The sequence below is a fragment of the Bison bison genome, unplaced genomic scaffold (assembly GCF_000754665.1).
Source record: "Bison bison bison isolate TAMUID 2011002044 unplaced genomic scaffold, Bison_UMD1.0 scf7180017864063, whole genome shotgun sequence".
Classification (NCBI taxonomy): Eukaryota; Metazoa; Chordata; class Mammalia; order Artiodactyla; family Bovidae; genus Bison; species Bison bison.
In genome coordinates this window covers 15099502-15120753 of record NW_011494635.1, presented here as the reverse complement: position 1 = coordinate 15120753, position 21252 = coordinate 15099502, and the positions used below count along the sequence as shown (strand labels likewise).

Below are 21252 nucleotides of genomic sequence, written 5' to 3'. Positions count from 1 at the left end.
CTAGAACAGGTGCCTAGAGTTATTTGGAATTATTATCATCAATATTAAATATATCTAAACTTTGAAAATATTGGGAAAATTTCCTAAGAGCACAGACTATAGGAAAGGGATTCAAGGTAAGCCTGATTTTAAAGGATTGGCATAGAATTCCCAGGTTCTATGCATATGTTACCTTACATGTCAAGAAGGATTAGCAGTAGTGATTTGTTAAGGATCTTGAGATGGGCACACTAAATTAGATTTTCCAAGCAGAGCCAATGTAGTTATGAAGATTCTTGTAAGTAAAAGCTGGAGGCAGGTCATTTGGAGAAGCGGATGTGATCAGAAGCAGAGGTCAGAGTAATGTGGGGCCCTTTACCAAGGAGTGTGGGCACCCTTGGAAGCTGGAAAAGGCAAGGAAATGGATTGTTCTCTAGAATCTTCAGAAGGAACACAGCCTATTTACCCATTATAATGTCTGACCTCTACAACTATATGATAATATATTTATCTTGTATCACTAAACATATTAATTACTCACAGTGACTATAGGAACATAATTTAAGGAAGACAGATTTGACTCTATGGACAGGCATGATTTAAAATGCGTACCCTCTGTGTAGAAAAGGCAGAAAGAGAAAAGAAGTGCTATTTGGCAATTGAGTGGTAAAGAGAAAAAGAAAAAGGTAGGGAGAAGGGATTTCAGATACTGGTTCCTGAAAGATAAAAGAGAACCAAAGAATTAGAAGACTCAGAACCTTTTTCTATCAAACCAACCAGCCAACCAGCCAAAAACTCCATTACTGTATGGTTTGTTCTACACTGTGGGAAGAGAAGTCCATTAGGATAGGAATTTATTGTAAAACACCCCAATACCATAAAAACAAACAATAAGATGTCCATCCTCCCACCAGACTGACTGGACCCAGCACTGCAGCGGTTGGAGTCCTCAGATGCCCAGGGTAGGTTTTGGGTCTCAGTAGGAAAGTAACATCAGCATCTTACCCTTCTCTTCAGCCTGATAACCTAGATGCCCCAAAAAACACACTAGCAGGCCTGCTGAGTCAGGCACCCTACAGCAGCCCTGGTTGAGCCCATCAGGAGATTGAAGACTAAAAGCATTTCCAAGCCACTGCAGACAAAATGGCATAGGCTTTTCTCTCCTATGCTCCCTGTTAAGTATAACTTGAACCCTAGAAAGAGCACAAGAAACAAGCATAGGAGGACTCTGAGGTGGGAGAGGAGGAAGACTGTCTAGGGATCTGAGATCTGGAGGAAGAACACAGTAGTCAGTTATCCAGGCTCACTCTCCTAACTCCGCAGTACAAGAGGAGACTCAGGAGTGGCACTAGAAAAAAGAAGTCTAAACCAATTACCTAAATTCCTGCCTCAAGAAATGAGAAAAGGAGGAGCAAAATAAACCCAAGGCAAGTGGAAGGAAGAAAATAATAAATAAAGAAAAGCCAATGAAATTGGAAACAGAGAAGCAATAGAGAAAAATCACTGGAAGAAAGAGGGTGTTCTTTTTAAAAGACCAATAACATTGAAAAATTTCCAGTACAACTGACAAATAAAAAAGGAGGAATGGCACATTTCCAGTATTAGGATGAAACCAAGGATGTCACTACAGATACTGGAGACAAAAGGATAAAAAAAATGTCATGAACAACTGTATAGAAAGACATTTGACAACTCAGAGATGATGGAACAAATACCTCAAAAAAAAAAAAAAATTACCTCAGCTCATTCAATATGAAATGAATAATCTGAATACTCTTAAATATTTGATTCAAATTAATTTTCAAAAGATTCTCAAGGCCAGATGGTTTCATGGGAAAATTTTGCCAAGAACTTACAAATGAAAATAATTTTGGTGCACAGAAAACAACAATAATAGTATTTTGGAATTTGAATTTATGCTCCATTTGAAATGGTGTTAGTCAATTAGAATTGATTATATTAAGTGTGCACTTGTATGATTTTTATAGAAAGTCAATATACTTCACCAGATAACCACACTATTGTGGACACCATTGACTGGTTGTGCACACAGGACTAAGTTAAAGTGGACGTTATTATGAAACTGTTCTATATCTATTATTCAAGGGAAGTTGTTTACTCTCCCCTACCTCTCTTTATCCTTCCAGCAGGCAGGCACATGGACACTCGGTGACCCAGTATTGACCCAGCAGATGAGGACAACACCATAGAGTATGTCGGAAGAAAAGTGGGCCTTTCATAGGTCTTCTGGAGTAATGATTCCTGGAACCTGACTTGACCCTCTCTTGATGTTACATGAAAGCCTACAAGATGTTTTATTGATAGAAAGGGGGACTGTCCTTGAGACAAGCCCCAGCTGAGGGGGGAACCTGTCTCTAATTAGCACATATTTATTATATAGACTGGTGGTCCCTGTCCTCAGAGACTCAGATTCACCTTGATTGTCTTAGCCCAGTCATCTGGACTAAAAGTGACACATTTTCAACAACATCACCCCCTCCCTACTTCTCCATGAGTCCCTTCTGTAAAGTCCAAACGCTTTGGGTGGCTAAAGCAGGAAATGAACTGAGAGCTACATTTAGTAAACGTGCAGTGAGTGACTGTGATCACTGCTGGTCCACTGTCAGAAACCAAAGGACAAAGGAGCCCTGCGCAATGACCACTCACGGTCAACTGTGTGCCAAAACCAGACTCAAACTTCGTGTCCTCAAGGCTCCTTTTCCAGAATTTCACAGAGTAGTAGATGCCGACGTCTACTGGGATGATGTTCCTGATGTGGATGGAAAGTCTAGGCGGGAGACAGACTAGGCAGAGGTTAGAAAGAACAGGGAGGAGGGAAGTGGGCGAACATGGAATGGTGAACATAATTACTAATAGCTGAAGAAAGCGAGAAGCAGGACAGTATGAATGAGATGATCTCCTTCCATATCTTATTTCATTCTTTAATTATATTTATGTCAAAAGTCATATAAACAATGTACCAACCTGTTTTAAATTGTGACTGTTGGAGTATGAAATCTGGGGGAGAGGCGCTCACTTCAAAATTCTACTTTTTATTTATAGACTTTTACACTCTTCTATAATAAACTTGAATTACTATTCTTAATAAGTTAAAAAGATAAAATTTGAAAAGCCCTGTGAGATGTAATGGAAGCCTCACCAGGAAGTTCATGGGTGCCCTGATCCTTCTGGGGAGCAGAGACCTCCAGGGTATGGTTTTTGGAGACCGCCGGCTGCCCGTCGTGCTCCACCTGGCAGGTGAGCACCACAGCCTCCCTGTGGGCAGAGGAGTTCACCAGGAGCCAGCTCGTCTGGTTAAAGGTCCCGTCCTTGTTCTCTACGAGGACTGAGGCTGCTTCCGTTCGGGACATGTTTCCGTTCTCCAGCCAGGTCAGCTGTAGGTGCCGGGGGTAGAACTTGTTCACCTGGCAGGTGACGTTCACCTGGTTCCCAGCTGACGGGTAGCCGGCAATCTCCAGGGTGGGTGGAACTGAAACAGCACAGGAAGAAGCTCTGACCTTATAACACACATCACCATGGGAGAGGGGCTGGAGAACAGCTCCCAGCACAGCAGGGGTCACCCAGGACAGAGCCAGGCATGCAGTAGGTGCTCAAACACTGAGGGTCTATTTGCATATGAATGAAGTCACTGAATACAGTGAAAGTACACTGCTCAAGGACAGGGACCTCCTATTAGGGTTATAATGTGTGAAATCAACAAGCTCAGCCTCTGGCATGCAGTTGGAATATAAGACTGCAGCAAAATAAACGAAATCACCAAGCACATAGGGTCCTGGGCTTAGCATAGGTGCTCAGTAATTGGAGATACTCAGATGGTAAAGTGTCTGGTTGCAATGCAGGAGACCTGGGTTCGATCCCTGGGTCAGGAAGATCCCCTGGAGAAGGAAATGGCTACCTACTCCAGTACTCTTGCCTGGAAAATTCCATGGACGGAGGAGCCTGGTAGGCTACAGTCCATGGGGTTGCAAAGAATCGGACACAACTGAGTGACTTCATTTTCACTTTCATTAATAAAGAAAACTACTTATCATAGTGCTTGGCACATGGCAGTTGTACATTTGGCACTTTCATTAAAATAGAGTGACCACCTCTTCTAGGAGACCTTTCTAGAAGGGCTAGATTGGACAGGACTGTCAGGAAGTAGATTTCAGGCAATTCAAGGCCTGAAGCAAAAGGCAGGGAGGAGGAGCAGACTGGGGGGAAGGAGGAGTAGGCTGGGGTCTTGGGAGGCAGGTGTGGGCTTGGGCTGACATAAGGGACATCTACCTTGGATGGTCTCGGACAAGTTGGCAGTCCCACGGAGAGGAGGGCCCCCCTGCAGGGTGACGTGGGCCACCTCACAGATGACCTGGGAGTGAATGTCTCCCATGGCCAGCAGCACCTTGGTTGTGCTGTTGATGCTGTAGGAAACGTTGTCATCCTCTGGGTCCACACTGGTTTGGGAGGCTGAGAGCTCATTGCCATTTTTGAACCATTTCAGGGAGATGTTTCTGGGGGAGAAGCCGTGGGATGTGCAGGTGAAGCTCACTGTCTGCTCAGGTGTAGCCCTCACTGCAGGGCCGGATACCACGGGAGGAGAGGGCTTGGCTACAAAAGAAACATTTATAAATGAAGAACATGATTGTGATTATCATCATTACAAAAAACTCGTGACAATGTTAAGAAATTGCAAATACATTATTTTTAAATTCATGGTTGCAGTGAAGGTTAAATGCACTGGAAGCATTTTTTTCAGGGAGAAAAATGTCAGGTGCTTCACAAAACTAAAGAAACACAGACCTCTGTTTAACCCAGAATGTATTTATATGCAGAAATCTCCTCTCAGGAATTTATGAGTTTCCTTCACAGTTGTCTTTCTTTCCATGAATATTCCAACAGGACCAATGTATAAATCCCTGAATTTCAAAGGAATGGTGCAAAAAGGTGTTTTTTCTGAGTCTCGATTTTTCTGTTGGGTTAGTACTGGATTGCAAAGAGAGATTACTGAGTGCTGAGAAACCAGTGGTGGTTAATTTCTCATATATGTGTGTGTGTTAGTTGCTCAGTTGTCTCTGATTCTTTATGACCCCATGGACTGTAGCCTGCCCGGCTCCTCTGTCCATGTAATTCTCCAGGCAAGAATACTGGAGTAGGTAGCCATTTCCTTTGCAGGGGATCTTCCTGACCCAGGGATGGAAGCCCAGTCTCCTGCACTGCAGGCAAATTCTTTACTGTCTGAGCATCCAGGGAAGCCTGGTTAATTTTTAAACTGTTATTAAATCTGTATATACACAAATCAGCAAATCAAATGTGAGGGTGGTTTCTCTGTTGATAGGTGCTGTAGGGTGTCTCTAATTGTTCATTATTATGCAACATCCCCTTATATGTTGTCAGACAGCAAATGTAACAAACATTTTCATTTCTAAACATCTAACTTGCTTCCTAAAACTCAAACATTTGAGGACATAGTTAGGAGTTACCTTAATATGTCAAATCCAACAAACACCAGCATCATGGATGCCCCTTAAAGTACTGTGATCAGATGCCACTTGTCCAGAGTTGTTCAGAGCTTAAAGATGGGCTGAACTCTTGACCACCCTCAGCTCTCTAATCTTCCCACCAGCCCTGAGGAGGGGCCTGAGAGTGGCCCTATATGTGGGATGAGGCTCAGGAAGGATGCAGCTGGCCTAGGGCACCCAGCAGGTAAGGTCAGAGCTCACCTCACTGTACACAGGACATACTGATTTTAGTGTCGTTGTTTTTTTATCCTGGACCCTCACTGTTTCTGGACAAAGTGGGTACAAACACCATCTGTAAGATGAGTGAGGATGTATGTAAGATATAGAGCCTAGCATACAGTAGGCTTAATTAGTAACACCTGTGATTGTTATCCTATGATCTGATAGTTCTAGTTCTGAAACTACATTTTTAGGCAAAAGAAAGCAAAACAAAAGCACAATAGAAGCACCAAAGAGAGTCTCAAGTCTTGCTCCCTACAGCTGCCTTGCAAAAATCAACATGAAAAGAAATAGTAGGAACACCAAATTATGAGTCTGACCCCTTTAAAAAACATAATCCCCTCAAGAGGTAAGTTTGGGAAATTGGCTTTCAAAACACATAAGAGACCACAGGCACTTTTCCTGCAGATCAACTCATTACAGAATCTGCAAGCAAGTTGAAAGGAAGGAGGATGGATTTCATCAGATCCTCTCTGGTGTTTGAGGCAGGAGGGCTCCTGGCTGAGCAGAGTGTTTGCAGGGATTCCAGCACCTGTTTAGACTCCTGTGTTTAAAGTCGGGAAGGTTTCCCCAGGGATGAAGCTCAGGTCTGCACAGGGTGATCTGAGTGGAGAAGAATATCCTCTCAGATCAGGAGAGCTCGGTTGGAGGTGGGATTTGTTCCTGTCACTCCACTTGGGCTGATTTTCTTGGGCCTCCTAAGATCTGTCAACATCACAGCCTATTCTGAAGCACCCACCCCAGGACAGCTGTTCTTTCGATCCAGGCACCAGAAGGGTCCATGTCCATCAGGGAAATACTGCAGCTCTCCCTCTGTGACCCCAGAAAACACGTAGCTCTGGGCTCCTGTGCCCTGACTGGGCACCAGCATCCTCTGCAGGAATTAAGACACTCAGCTGCTCAGGCCATGTCTGTGCACTCAAATCAGAATTTCTAGGGTGAAGCCAGGGTCTGGGGATCTTTTCACCATCTCCTGGTGATGCCATGAATGGTTGAAGTTGAAAGGCACCTGGTTCCACACCAACCCTAGTTGTACTTAGTCTGAGAGGGAAAGTGGCCCATAGAACATCCTCTGGTTTTGGCACGTCAGAGCTCATGTTGGTGGAAGACATGCCAGGCTCTGCTCTAATCACTTGACATGCGTCCCTCATTCAATCCCTGCAGCTACTCTGTTAGGATGGGGCTGTCACTGAGGGACACGGACTCTGACGCAGTGTGGGGAAGGACTCATCAGAGGTCCCAGAGCCGGGACGGGGCAGAGCTGGGATGGGGGCCCAGGCAGGGGTACGGCCCGGGCTCTCAACCACAGTGCCCCGAGCCCAGGGCTTTCTAGACCCTCTCCAGTCATCATAGATTCTTGAAAGGTAATGTAATTACAACTATTTCACAGATAGGGAAACTGAGACTTTCCCAGGATCCCACTGCCCTCCTGGGATGGGCAGCACCATCGCCCTCTGAGGGGTGGTGCAGTCACCAGGTCATTGTGCCCTCAGGACACCCTGCAAAGGTTGTGTGATTATCCTTTTTCTACAGGTGAGGAATGGGGACAAGCACAGGGAACTGGGTCTCAGCTTTGAAATAACACCTCAATTAGGAGAACCTACTCTGTGCTGGGGATTTAGACAGAGCACCTCAAACACTTCCAATTCTCCTGAAAGGAGACCACGAGGACCACTATTCTACGAAGAGAAAACTGACGCTGAGAGAAATGAAGAGACTGTCTCCTCTCACTCCCCACCGTGTCCCAGCATTTCCTATCACCTCCATGCTTCACTTGTGGCTCCGCTGGTAAAGAATCTACCTGCAATGCGGGAGACCTGGGTTCGATCCCTGGGTTGAAAAGATCACCTGGAGAGGGGAAAGGCTACCCACTGGCCTGGAGAATTCCATGGACTGTATAGTTCATGGGGTCGCAACAGTTGGACACAGCTGAGCGACTTTCACTTTCCATGAAAGTGAACTGGAATCATGCTTCAGGTTCATTAACAGAGCAAGTGCCCATCTTCAGGAGCCCCCAGACTGATTACCACCCTCCCCTTTTCCCTCAGATTCTTGACTTCGAAAGACTACAGGGAGGAGAGGCCTCTGAGGGCCCAGGCCTGGGGACCCTGAAGCCACAAGGGAAGACATGGACTCCTGACACCTAAAGTCTAGACTAGCAACTCTTGCTCACACGGGGCCCCACCTCCTCTAGGAAACACCTCCCTCTCCTCATCCTCAGTCTGCAGAACCAGGAATGGGCGTGCCCGGTGCTGCTGGGGTTGCAGTGGCCCCTCTGGGCTCTGTCCACACCATCCTTCCCGGACCTGCTCCACAGGGGCCTAGTGAAGGGGCAACATCACACCGAATGGGGAGAAAATCTCCTGATGCTTTTAAGGGTGTTTATCCCTGTCACTGAGGAACATTTCAGTACATCATACAACACTGAATGATCTATCTCATCTGGGTTGTAAAACTGGACTTGCCTCTCTTACAGGACTTGTTAAAATGTTTATTTCTAAAGGAGAGGACAAAGCAAGATTTTAAGAGGATGAGGTTGGAGCTTCCTCCATACTTTGACAAGCACAGTGGGGTGTGCAGAGAGCAGGGCTATGACACTGTGAGTGTTTAGGGTTCAATCTTGGCTCCTCTAGCTATTCACAAATCAAGTCACCTCTCTGAACCTCAGGGTCCTCATCTGTAAAATGGAAAACAGACAACCTTTCCTTCTAAACACTGTTCAAAATGAGTAAATGCCTAAGGAGGATTCACCATCTGACAGGCTGCTCCTCCCCTCCCCTCCCTCCTTTCTCATCCAGAGAATCATCTCACAGGCAGCTTGAGGAAGAGGGTGAACAGCCCTGGGAGCCAGCAGATCTGAGAGAGGTGGGGGAGCCACTTACTAGCTGTATTGAGACTGAGCAGGGGACCCACCATCTGGGAAGTTTAGTAATATCTGCAAAATCATGATAAAGCCACCTGGCCTGCTGATGTCTGGAGGTTTGGGGAGATTCATTTGCTACCGTGACTAGAAGGGAAATTTGGCAATACTGTCACACAAATTAAAATCCTTATACTGTCTAAACTAGCAATGCCATTTCCAGTGGATATTTCTTCTCTGAGGAGAGTGACACGTGGAAAGTTATCCCTTCAGCACTGTTTCAGTAGCCCAAGGTTAGGAACAACTTAATGTCCATCAACAGAAGACTCGAAGATGAATGATGGTGTTGCCATATGCTGAGTGTTAAGTAGCTGTTGAAAAACAGGGCAGCTCTAGGTGCTGATATGGAATGAGGGATTTGGGATCATGCGGGTGAAAGTATGGACAGTTTTCCAGTCACCTCAGGCTCAGGGTCTGAATGTGAGGGACCTTCTGGACCTTTGGGAAAGCAATGAAAAGAGCCTGTTTCATGGTTAACTCAAGGAACTTTTATTCTGCAACTTGTGTGCGCAAGTCTCTTTCATGAAAGGAGTTCCAATGCTGGTGCAGGAAAGAGACTGGCTTGGAATCAGTTTGGGTTCTTAATGGATCCTCTCGTTGTCTATGTGACTGTGGTCTGGACCGCTGTCATCTCCTGGCCTCAGCCACCATCTATACATGGGGGTTTGGGAGGATGGTGTCTAGAGACCCATTCTGTTCTGAGAGTCCAGGATTCAGGGTCTTTGTCAGAAAAAATCTAAATAAACACCTTTTCTGCCTCAATAGGGCTGCTCCAGCTCCTAAGTCACCCAAATGGAGAATTGGTTCCCTGAGAAGGGACATTCCGAGATGCTGGGAGACTTCAGTGATTATGTGAGTCAATGCGTGAATGACCGAAGAATTTTTTCAACAGATCCTCTGGAAACACCGAACCTCTCGGCATAGTCTTCAATCAGGGCCATCAGAATAAACACTGAAACTGTGTCTCTTAGAATCTCTTTTCAGTGCGATAGTCTGAATAGAAAATAAAGAAACACATCTCCCCTCCCTGCCCTGGATGGACTTCTCCTCTTCGGGAGGAAGAGGACATAAGCTTCACGGGAGAAGAGCCCTCGTCTGCTTTGTTCACTGCTGCTTCCACAGCATACAGGGCAGGGCCTGGCACACAGTAGGTGCTCAATAAGTGCTGAATAAAGAGAAGACTCAGCCACACTGAGGGTGCACTGTCCAGAGATAAGAAGTGAGGCCTGGCCTGTCAAGGAGCAAGTCACTCAGACTTTCATTTCCCTTATCCCTGGAATCAAAGGACTGAATGTGATGGAAAAGTCAAGGGCTGTGGAACCAGGTAGATGGGGGATCCAGACTTTTCCCACATTTACCAGCTGTGGGGCCTTGAGCAAATAGCACAACAGTCATGGCCTCAAATACTCTGATTTGTAGAAGAGAGTAAAATCAGATCATGTCCAGATCACTGTTGTACCGGATCGTTTTTTTGCTCAAAGAGTGAAGGGCATTCTTGTTGACTTGTCAGAGACCAGGAGATGAAGGACACCCAGGCCATACTCACCACTCACAGTGAGATGAGTGCCTGGTCCAGACTTAAGCTCCACGTCACCACGTTCTCCTTTCCGGAACTTCACACAGTAGTAGACACCAGTGTCTGCTGGGGTGATGTTACTGATGCGGATGGAAAAGTCCATGTTGTTTCTCTTTGTGGCATCTGAAACACTTGTTGCTCTGGGGAAGGGGGCTTCTTTTGAACTGTAGATTAACTCCCGACCTGGCCCAGTTCCCCTGAACCACTTGATGGGCCCCACGGGGCTCAGGGAGGTCACGGTGCAGTGCAGAGTGGCCGTCTCTCCTGCTGCAACTGACACTGACCTCTCAGGCTGAATCACCTGCAGCTCCCCATCACCTGCCGCTCCTAGAGGAAGACACAAAGCAGTTATTTATTCATCCTCATGTGATCCTGTAGGTTTTCTCACATGTTTATCAACGATCAATAATAGCTTTCATTGTCTGAATGCACCATGAATGGGCCTTAAACTCAGCATACTGCATGTACATTGCATGAAGCTTGCACAATGAGCCTGTAATGTAAGACACTAATCCAAGAGGGGAACCGAGGCACAGAGGTCAGTGATGTGGCAGAGACTGGGACTGAATACTTGAGCCCCCTCTGGAAGTGTCATGATCTACCCAATATTCCTGGGTGTTCACTGTGCCCTCAGGGAGTGCTGCATTCTGTCCTTTGCATTAGGTGGGACCACGTGACCTCTTAGATCACCGAGTTGTGAGGAGAAGTGATGCATGTATTTTGTATGTTATTCATTAAACTGCAAGTACCTTTATGGGCCAGCTTCTCTCCTTCCCAGAGATCCACATACTTATGATAAAATTGCTCCAACAGCCTGGATACTTGAGTGGCAGTGATGTTCAGAGCTCCCAACATACAATGAATGCTTAGCTTATGAAGAAAGTAAAACTTTGTTTCAACTCCTTGGGATTTTTTTCCCATGACACAGTCATGTTATATTAGTTACCTAAGGCAGCTGTAATAAATTATAGAAAATTTAGTGACTAAAAATGACACTTTTACTGTCTTTTGATTCTGGATATGAAGGGACCAAAAACAGAATTACTGGACTAAAATCAAGGAGTCAACTGGGCTACATTCCATCTAGAGGCTCTGATCATTGCCTCTCCAAATTCTTGAGACTATCTACATTCTTTTTCTCAAGGTCTCTATCTTCTTATGGCTCCAATTGTGCTTCCATTGTCACTTGTCCTTTAACTTTGGCTTTCCTGCCTCCTTCTTATAAGATTATACTAGGCTTACATTGATAATTAAGACTATTCTTCCCATAGCAAGATTCTTAATCGCTTTTACAAAATTTTTTTGCCGTGTAAAGTAAAACATTCACTGGTGAGTATTAGGACATAGAGCTCTTTGGTGGTCTATGTTTTGTTTACTTGATTTATAACTTGCTTTAATTGAAGTGTATTGATTTACCATGCTGTGTTAATTTTGCAGTATAGAAAGTGACTCAGTTATACATACACATTTTTAATATATTCTCTTCTGTTATTTTTATCGTGTGATACTGAATATACTTCTCTGTGCTGTACAGCAGGATCTTGTTTTTTATCCTTTCCATATATAATAGCTTACCTAACCCCTACCCCACCTACCTGGACAACTCAAACTCTGTTCTCTTTGTCCGTGAATCTGTTTCTGTCTCATACATAGGTACACCTGTCTCTCTATCTCTCTTTGGCCACAATATGCAGCTTGTCGACTGCATTTTTCTAGAAACTTCCATTTCTTTTAGGTTGTTGAATCTGTTCAAATTTAACTGTTCATAGATTTCCTTATTTTTTCTTATACTTGTGTAATACTGGTCTTATGTCTCCTTTTTCATTTCTTATTTTGTTTATTTGAGTTCTCTCTTGTTTTCTTCAGCATTTTCAATATCTCCTTTTTGAAATTATTGTCTATTAGACTAAAGAGGTCTATTTAATTTTCTTTCTCAGGTGAATTTTCTTGGTCTTGTCTTTTAACTGGGCATGGTTCCTCTGCTTCTTATTCTGGAAGTTTAGGAGAAACAATTATCTCCTGTGGTCTTGGAGGGCTGTTTATACATGGGAACATCCATGTGTAGATTGTGTGGGTTTAATATTTCTGGTGCAAGGGCTGTTTTTAGTACATATACCTGTCACCTCTTTCCTCAGCATGAGCTGGCTATTATTCCCTTATGGGGGTGTGCCCATGTGGTGTCTGATACCCAGTTTGGAGTTCTTGGTGGCAGTGGTGGCTCACGCGTGCCCCCAGAGCACTCGATGGGAGTAGAAGCAGCTCATGACTCCACCTGGAGTCCAGGATTGACAGGGGCAAAACAACTGTTCCAAAGTGGGGGTGAGCTTCAAACCCTGCCCCGTCCTTACCAGCAGACAAACAGGCTGGGAAGCGTAGGGCAGTTGCAGTGACCATCTGTGCGTATCTCTCAATGTTCTAGCTGCTGCAAACTGGTTGCTACACTCTCCTTCAAGGCTCTGAGGTTCCCCATATCCCAGCTGATCTCCTTGCCATTGGGGGTACTTCCCAGGTTACAGGAAACTTTCCTCTTTCATAGCTCCCTCCCAAGTGTACAGGTCCCATCCTGATTCCTTTCTTTCTTCTTTTCTTCTCTTTTGTCTTACCCAGATACAAAGAGATTTTATTGCCCTTTCAGATGTCTGAGATCCTCTGCCAGCATTCAGTAGACATTCTGTGAGAATCATTCCACATGTAGATGTGTTTTTGATGTATTTGTGGGAGGAGGTGAGCTTCACATCCTAGCACTCAGCAATTTTGATGTTCCTCCTATGTCAGGGGGCTATTTTGTGTCTCAAGTTACATAAACCAGTTGCCATAACAAAAAATCTATATATGTGTCATTGTCACACACAAAGAATGACAAGGCAACTTATTGAAATTGAAAGAAATGCTCTTCAAACTGTGTAAAATTAAACTAGGTCAGTGACAGAAGAGGAAATAAAATAGTCACAGGCACATAGAAATCAAACAACATTCTCTTCAAAAATCAACATGTCAAGGAAGAAATCACAAGAGAAATTAAAAAACACTTGGAGACAAATGAAAACATAAATACATACTATGAATACATATGAGATGCACAGAAAGCAGCCCTAATGGGAAATTTATAGCTGAAAATGCAGGCATTGAAGAACTTTACATTGCAAGAAACTAGAGAAAGAAGAGGAAAATAAACCCTAAACTGAAAGTTTGCAAATGAAAGAAAATAGCTGAGATTATTGAAGAGAAAAGTAAAATGTGAATAGTATAGCAGAGAAAATCCACAAGCCAAGAGGGGTTCTTCAAAAAGATCAACAGAATTAAGCAAATTTAGCTAGATTGCCTAAGGGAAAAAAGCAGAGTGTGGCAACCCAAATAATTAAAATCAGAAATAAAAAACATACTAATAATGTCAAAGAAATAAAAGGGATTTTAAGACAGTTCTATGAATGATTAAACACCAAAAAAATTGGATAACATAGATAAATTGGACAAATTCTTGTAAGGACACAATACTGAAGCTGAATTATGAAGAAATAAAAAATTAGAGTAGACCTGTAACTAGCAATCAGATTCAATTAATAATAAAAAAACCTCCCAACAAAGAAAGGCCCCAAATTACTTGTCTTCTCCAGTGAATGCTTCCAAACTTTTAAAGAAAACTAACAGTATTCTTCTTCAAACTCTTCAAAAAAGTCTTAAGAGGTGGGAGGACTTCTCAACTTTTTCAGAGTTCTATTGGCATTTTCCAGATATCACAGTGACATAAAGGCATAACAAGAAAGTACAGACCAATATCTCCCTTTTTCAAATTCTTTTCTCATTTAGGCTGCTACATAATATTGAGCAGATTTTCATATGCTATACAGTAGTTCTTCATTAGTTATCCATTTTAGACACAACAGTCTGTATATGTCAGTCCCAAGCTCCCTATCTATCCCTCTCCCTAACCCTTCTGCCCTCATAACCATAAATTTATTCTCTAAGTCTGAAAGAAACATAAGGTTTATGTTTTGTAAATAAGTTCATTTGTCTCATATTTTATCCCATATTTTAGTGTTATCTTATATTTCTCTTTCTCTCTCTGACTCACTTCACTCAGTATGACAATTTCTTGGGCCACTCATATTGCTTCAAATGGCATTATTTCATTCTTTTTAATGGATGAGTAATGATCCATTGCATATATGTACTAAGACTGTACAATGGAGGATAGACAGTCTCTTCAGTAAATGGTGCAGGGAAAACAGGATAGCTACATGTTAAAAAAAATGAAATTAGAACATTCTCTAATACCATAAACAAAAATAAACTCAAACTAGTTTAAAGACATAAATTTAATACCAGACACAATAAAACACAGCAAAATAAAGACAAAACATTCCTTGAATTAAAAGCATCAATATCTTTTCCCATCCATCTCCAAGAAGTAAAAACAAAGATAAACAAATTAGACATAATCACTTTCAAAAGCTTTTGTGCAGCAAAGAAACAATAAACAAAATGAAAAGATAACCACATTTTGGAAGAAAATAATTGCACATAATGTGACCAACAAAGGATTAGAATCCAAAATTTACAGACAGGTCATACAGCTCAGTAACCAAAACAAACAAACAACCCAAACAAAAAAATGGAGAAAAAACCTAAATAGACATTTCTCCAAAGAAGACATACAGATGACCAAAAAACACATAAAAAGCTGCTCAACATTGCTAGAGAAATGCAAATCAAAACTACAATGAGATATCACCTCATATCAGTTCGAATGGCCATCATCAAAAAATCCACAAACAATAAATGCTGGAGAGGGTGTGGAGAGAAGGGAACCTCCTACACTGCTGGTGGGAATGTAAATTGGTACAGCCACTGTGGAGAATAGTATGAAAGTTCCTTGGAAAACTAAAAATAGAGCTATCATATGATCCACTTCTGGGCATAAATCTGCAGAAAAACATGATCCAAAAGGATATATGTGCTGCAGTGTTCATAGTAGCACTATCCACAGTAGCCAAGACGTGGAAGTAATGTAAATCTCTATTGATAGAAGAATGGACACAGACCAATAACTCACATGACTGTTGATGCAGCAATCCTCACTAAAATGTTAGAAAATCCAATTCAATAACATATTAAAAGAATTATGCACCAGGACAAACTGGGATATATTGCTGGAATATAAAAATGGTTCAGCATATGAAAATATATGCACTGGTGTGTTGCAGTCCATGGGGTCACAAAGAATCAGGCATGACGTGGCAACTAAACAGCAATATGAAAATCAAACCACATATTTTGCCACTTTAATAGAATAAAGAGAAAAAAATTGATGCTGAAAAAGCACTTAAAAAAAGTTAACATTTTTTGTGATAAGAAATCAATAAACTAGGAATAGATGGAAAATTGCCCAATAAATGAAGTTGTATATGAAAAACCCACATTAACAGCCTCATTTATGGTGAAATTCTGAAAGCTTTCCCCCTAAAGTCAGGAACAAGGCATGCACATTTTTGCCACTTCTAGTCAACACAATACTGGAAATTCAGAGAAAAGCGATTAATTAAGTAATATGAATAAAATGTATTCAAAATGGAAAGAAGTGAAATGATCTTGTTTGTGTGTGACATGATTTCCATGCAGCAATTCTAAAGATTCCGACATTAAAAACTGGTAAATCTAGCAAGTAAATTCGGCAAAGTTTTGAAATACAAAGTCAACACACAAAAATCAGTTTTTTTTCCTACATACTGCTACTGCTAAGTCACTTCAGTAGTGTCCAACTCTGTGCGACCCCACAGACAGCAGCCCCCCAGGCTTCCCCGTCCCTGGGATTCTCCTGGCAAGAACATTGGAGTGGGCTGCCATTTCCTTCTCCAATGCATGAAAGTGAAAAGTGAAAGTGAAGTCGCTCAGTAGTGTCCGACTCCTAGCAACCCCATGGACTGCAGCCTACCAGGCTCCTCAGTCCATGGGATTTTCCAGGCAAGAGTACTGGAGTGGGGTGCCATTGCCTTCTCCGTTTCTACATACTAGTGACAATGAATCCAAAAAAGAACTTATAATAGCTACATATTAGCTAAGTATAAAGTACCTAGGAGTCAATTTCATAATGGAAATGAAAGACCTGCACATCACAAAGTACAAAAACGATATTGTACCTAGGAAATCCTAAAGATGGAAAAGGAGAAGGAAATGGCAGAAGGAAAGGGATCGCACAAAGTCGGACACGACTGAAGCGACTTAGCAGCAGTAGTAGCAGCAGCAAAGATGCCACCAGAGGATGAAACTGGAGTCTATTATACAGAGTGAAGTAAGTCAGAAAGAAAAACACCAATATAGTATATTAGCATATATATATGGAGTTTAGAAAGATGGTAATGATGACCCTATACGTGAGATAGCAAAAGAGACACAGATATAAAGAACAGACTTTTGTACTCTGTGGGAGAAGGTGAGGGTGGGATGATTTGGGAGAACAGCACTGAAACATGTATATTACCATATGTGAAATAGATGACCAGTCCAAGGTTGATGCATGAAACAGGGCACTCAAAGCCAGTGCACTGGGACAACCCTGAGGGATGGGATGGGGAGGGAGGTGGGAGGGGGGTACAGGACTGGGGACACATGTACACCCATGGCTGATTCATGTCAATGTATGGCAAAAACCACTACAATATTGTAAAGTAATCAGCCTCCAATTAAAATAAATAAATAAATTTTAAAAAGTTTATATAAAAAAAGTTTATAGGCCACTGAGTCTCACCACCAAAGATTCCAATTTAATTAGACTTGGATATATACTGAGCATGAGGATTTTAAAAGTACTTAGGTTGCTTCTACCTCTACAAGGTTGAGAACTTCTGATCTAAGTCAGATCTTTCATTCAAAGGTGACCTGTGTGTATGCCATGATCCCTAAGTGATCAAGGGCAAATGCCGAAGAACCTAAAGAGATCAGAGGTGTAAAGATATGAAAAGCCTACTGTAGCTATAGGCAACTTGTTTTCCCCATTATTTCTGATAATTATTCCTCACATATAGTCTCTCCTCACTATAGAGCTTAGCCTATTAAAATATTGTTTCTGATCCAAACTCACACTTGCATACTTTGCTTTTGGGGTGAAATCACTGCTCTATTTTCTGTCTTCTGTTCATCTTACTCAATACTCATCTGACTCAATACTGGTCAGTAAAATTCTCTTTGCCCTAAATGCTCAGCTGTTCCATTTATACTTCTCAAGCCCTTGGTGTACTAGCTTCTTTACTCACTCATGATCAACATATTACTGCTTTGTTTGTTTGCATTTTATCCTTCAATAACTCTTTAATGAACTCACTGTAATAAATTCTCTTCATTAAAGTGAAAAAACAACAAACAAATGAACAAAAAGATGCCACCAGAAAACTAATAGAATTCATCAATGGATTTGGTAAAGTTGCAGGATATAAAATTAATACATAGAAATCTGTTACATTTCTATACAACAACAAAAGATCAGAAAGAAAAATGAAAGAAACCATCCCATTTACCATCACATCAGAAAAAATGCAATACCAAAAAATCAACATTCTTAAGGAGATATAAGACATGTACTCTGAAAACTATAAGATGCTGTTGAAAGAAACCAAAGAAGGCACATGTCATTGAGATGCTAATTTGTGTCCAATTCTTTGCAAACCCACAGACTGCAGCATGCCAAGCTCCCCTTTCACTATCTCCCAGAGTTTTCTCAAATTCATGTCCATTGAGTCAGTGATGCTAACTATCTCATCTTCTGCTGCCCCCTTCTTCTTTTGCCTTCAATCTTTCCCAGCATCAGGATCTAGGACTGGAGTTTCAGCTTCAGCATCAGTCCTTTTAATGAATATTCAGAGTTGATTTCCTTTAGGATTGACTGCTTTGATCTCCTTGCAGTCCAAGGGACTCTCAAGAGTCTTCTCTAGGACCACAATTCGGAGCATCAGTTCTTCAGTGCTCAGCCTTCTTTATGGTCCAACTCTCACATCTGTGCATGACTAATGGAAAAGTCACAGCTTTGACTATACAGATCTTTGTCAGCAAAATGATGCTTTTGGTTTTTAATATGCTGTCTTTTCTTCCAAAGAGCATATTTTAATTTCATGGTTGCTGTCACCATCCATGGTGACTTTGGAGCCCAAGAAAATAAAATCTATCATTGCTTCCACCTTTCTCCCATTGTGTTTGTCCTGAAGTGATGGGATCAGATGTCGTGATCTTAGTTTTTTGAATTTAGAGTTTCAAGTCAGCTTTTTCACTCTCCTCTTTTACCCTCATCAAGAGGCTCTTTACTTCCTTTTCACTTTCTGCCATTAGAGTGCTATTATCTGCATATCTGAGGCTGTTGATATTTCTCCCAACAGTCTTGATTCCAGCTTGTGATTCATCCAGCCCAGCATTTCACATGATGTACTCTGCATACAAGTTAAATGAGCAGGGTGACAATATACAGCCTTGACGTACTCCTTTCCCAATTTGGAATCAGTCTGTTGTTCCATGTTCAGTTCTAACTGTTGCTTCTGGAGACACATACAGGTTTCTCAGAGGACAATTAAGGTGTATGGTATTCCCATCCCTTTAAGAATTTTCCACAGTTTGTTGTGATCCACACAGTCAATGGCTTTAGGCTAGTTGATGAAACAGAAGTAGATGTTTTTCTGGAATTTCCTTGCTTTCTCTATGATCCAGTGAATGCTAGCAATTTGATCTCTGGTTCTTCACATAAGGAAAGATATACCACATTCTCAGATTGGAAGGATGAATATTGTTTAAGTGACTATACTACCCTTAATCCCACCATAGAGCCACTGAGCAGATGACCCACAAACTGCAGAACAATTATGCCAAATAAATTCTCACACTGTTAAGTTCTAGGACCCACAACAGATTTCCCAACCTGGGGATCTGGCAAAGGGACAGAGAATCCCCAGGGAATTTGACTTTGGAGGCCAGCAGGATTTGATTACAGAACTTCCACAGGACTGGGGAAACAGACTCTTGGCACAAACTAAACCTTGCGTGCGCCAGAACCCAGGAGAAAGGAGCAGTGACCCCACAAGAGACTGATCCAGACTTGCCTGTGAGTGTAGAAGAGTTTCCAGCAGAGGTGTGAGTTGACAGTGGCCTGCTGCAGCGTCAGGGGCACTGAATACAACAGTGCCTGCAAAAGACCTTTTGAAGCAGGTCACCATTATCTTCATTACTCCCACCATAGTTTGGTCTCAGGTCAAATAACAGGGAGGGCACAACAACAGAAAATTGGATTAAAGATTTACTGAGCGTGGCCCCACCCATCAGAACAAGACCCAGTTTTTCCCCACAGTCAGTTCTCCCATCAGGAAGCTTCCATAAGGTTCTTATCTTTATCCTTCAGAGGGCAGACAGAATGAAAACTGAAATCACAGAAAACTAATCAAACTGATCACATGGACCATAGCTTTGTCTAACTCAGTGAACTATGAGCCATGCCATGTAGGGTCATCCAAGGTGGATGGGTCATGGTGGAGAGTTCTGACAAAATGTGGTCCACTGGAGAAGGGAATGACAAACCACTTCAGTATTCGTCCCTTGAGAACTTCATGAACAGTATGAAAAGGCAAAAAGATATGACACTGAAAGCTGAACTCCCCCAGTTGGTAGGTGCCCAATATTGCTACTGGAGAAGAGTGGGGAAATAACTCCAGAAAGAAAAGACAGAGCCAAAGCAAAAACAATGAACAGTTGTGGATGTGACTGGTGATGGAAGTAAAGTCTGATGCTATAAAGAACAATATTGCATAGGAACCTGGTATGTTAGGTCCACAAATCAAGGTAAATTGGAAGTGGTCATACAGGAGATGGCAAGAGTGAACATTGACATTTGAGGAACCAGTGAACTAAAATGGACTGGAATAGGTGAATCTAATTCAGATGATCATTATATCTACTACTGTGGGCAAGAATATCTTAGAAGAAATGGAGTAGCCCTTAGAGTAAACAAAAGAGGCCAAAATGCAGTACTTGGGTGCAATCTCAAAAATGACAGAATGATCTCTGTTCATTCTCAAGGCAAGCCATTCAATATCACAGTAATCCAAGTCTATGTCCCAAACACTAATGCTAAAGGTCTGAATACAAAGCCACTAAGGTCTGAATACAAGACTTTCTAGAACTAACACCCCAAAAAGATGTCCTTGTCATCATGGGAGACTGGAATGCAAAAGTAGGAAGTCAAGAGATACCTGGAGTAACAGGCAAATTTGGCCTTGGAGTACAAAATGAAGAGGGCAAAGGCTAACAAAATTTTCCCAAGAGAATGCACTGGTCATAGCAAACACCTTCTTCCGACAACACAAGAGAAGACTCTACACATGGACATCACCAGATGGTCAATATTGAAATCAGATTGATTATATTATTTGCAGCCAAAGATGGAGAAGCTCTATACAGTCAGCAAAAATAAGACTGGGAGCTGACTGTGGCTTAGATTCAGACTTAAATGGAAGAAAATAGGGAAAACCACTAGACCATTCAGGTATGACCTAAATCAGATCCCTTACAATTATACAGTGGAAGTGACAAATAGATTCCAGGGATAAGATCTGATAGGCAGAGTGCCTGAAGAATTATGGACAGAGTTTCATGACATTGTACAAGGAGCAGTGATCAAGACCACCCCCAAGAAAAAGAAATGAAATAAGGCAAAATGGTTGTCTGAGGAGGCCTTACAGATAGTTGAGAAAAGAAGAGAAGCTTAAGGCAAAGGAGAACAGGAAAGATATACCCATTTGAATGCAGAGTTCCAAAGACTATCAAGGAGAGATAAGAAAACCTTCCTTAGTGATCAATGCAAAGAAATAGAGGACAACAACAGAATGAGAAAGACTGTAGAGATCTTTTCAAGATCATTAGAGATACTAAGTTAATACTTCATGAAAAGATGACCTCAATAAAGGATAGAAATGGTATGGACGTAACAGAAGCAGAAGATATTAAGAAGAGGTAGCAAGAATACACAGAAGAACTATACAAAAAAGATCTTCATGACCCAGATAAGCACG

At 42.1% G+C, this 21252-nt stretch overlaps 1 protein-coding gene across 1 annotated transcript in view; it reads right to left on the bottom strand.

Moving 5' to 3' along the window:
• The window catches only part of LOC104986091 (tyrosine-protein phosphatase non-receptor type substrate 1-like), a 123802-nt gene that overhangs the window by 1386 nt on the left and 101164 nt on the right, over positions 1-21252 (bottom strand). The window contains exons 2-4 of the mRNA XM_010836528.1: positions 10184-10540; positions 4267-4587; positions 3140-3469 (exon numbers count right to left, since the gene is read on the bottom strand). Of these exons, the coding sequence (XP_010834830.1) occupies positions 3140-3469; positions 4267-4587; positions 10184-10540 (1008 nt within the window). The remainder of the gene's footprint in view (positions 1-3139; positions 3470-4266; positions 4588-10183; positions 10541-21252) is intronic.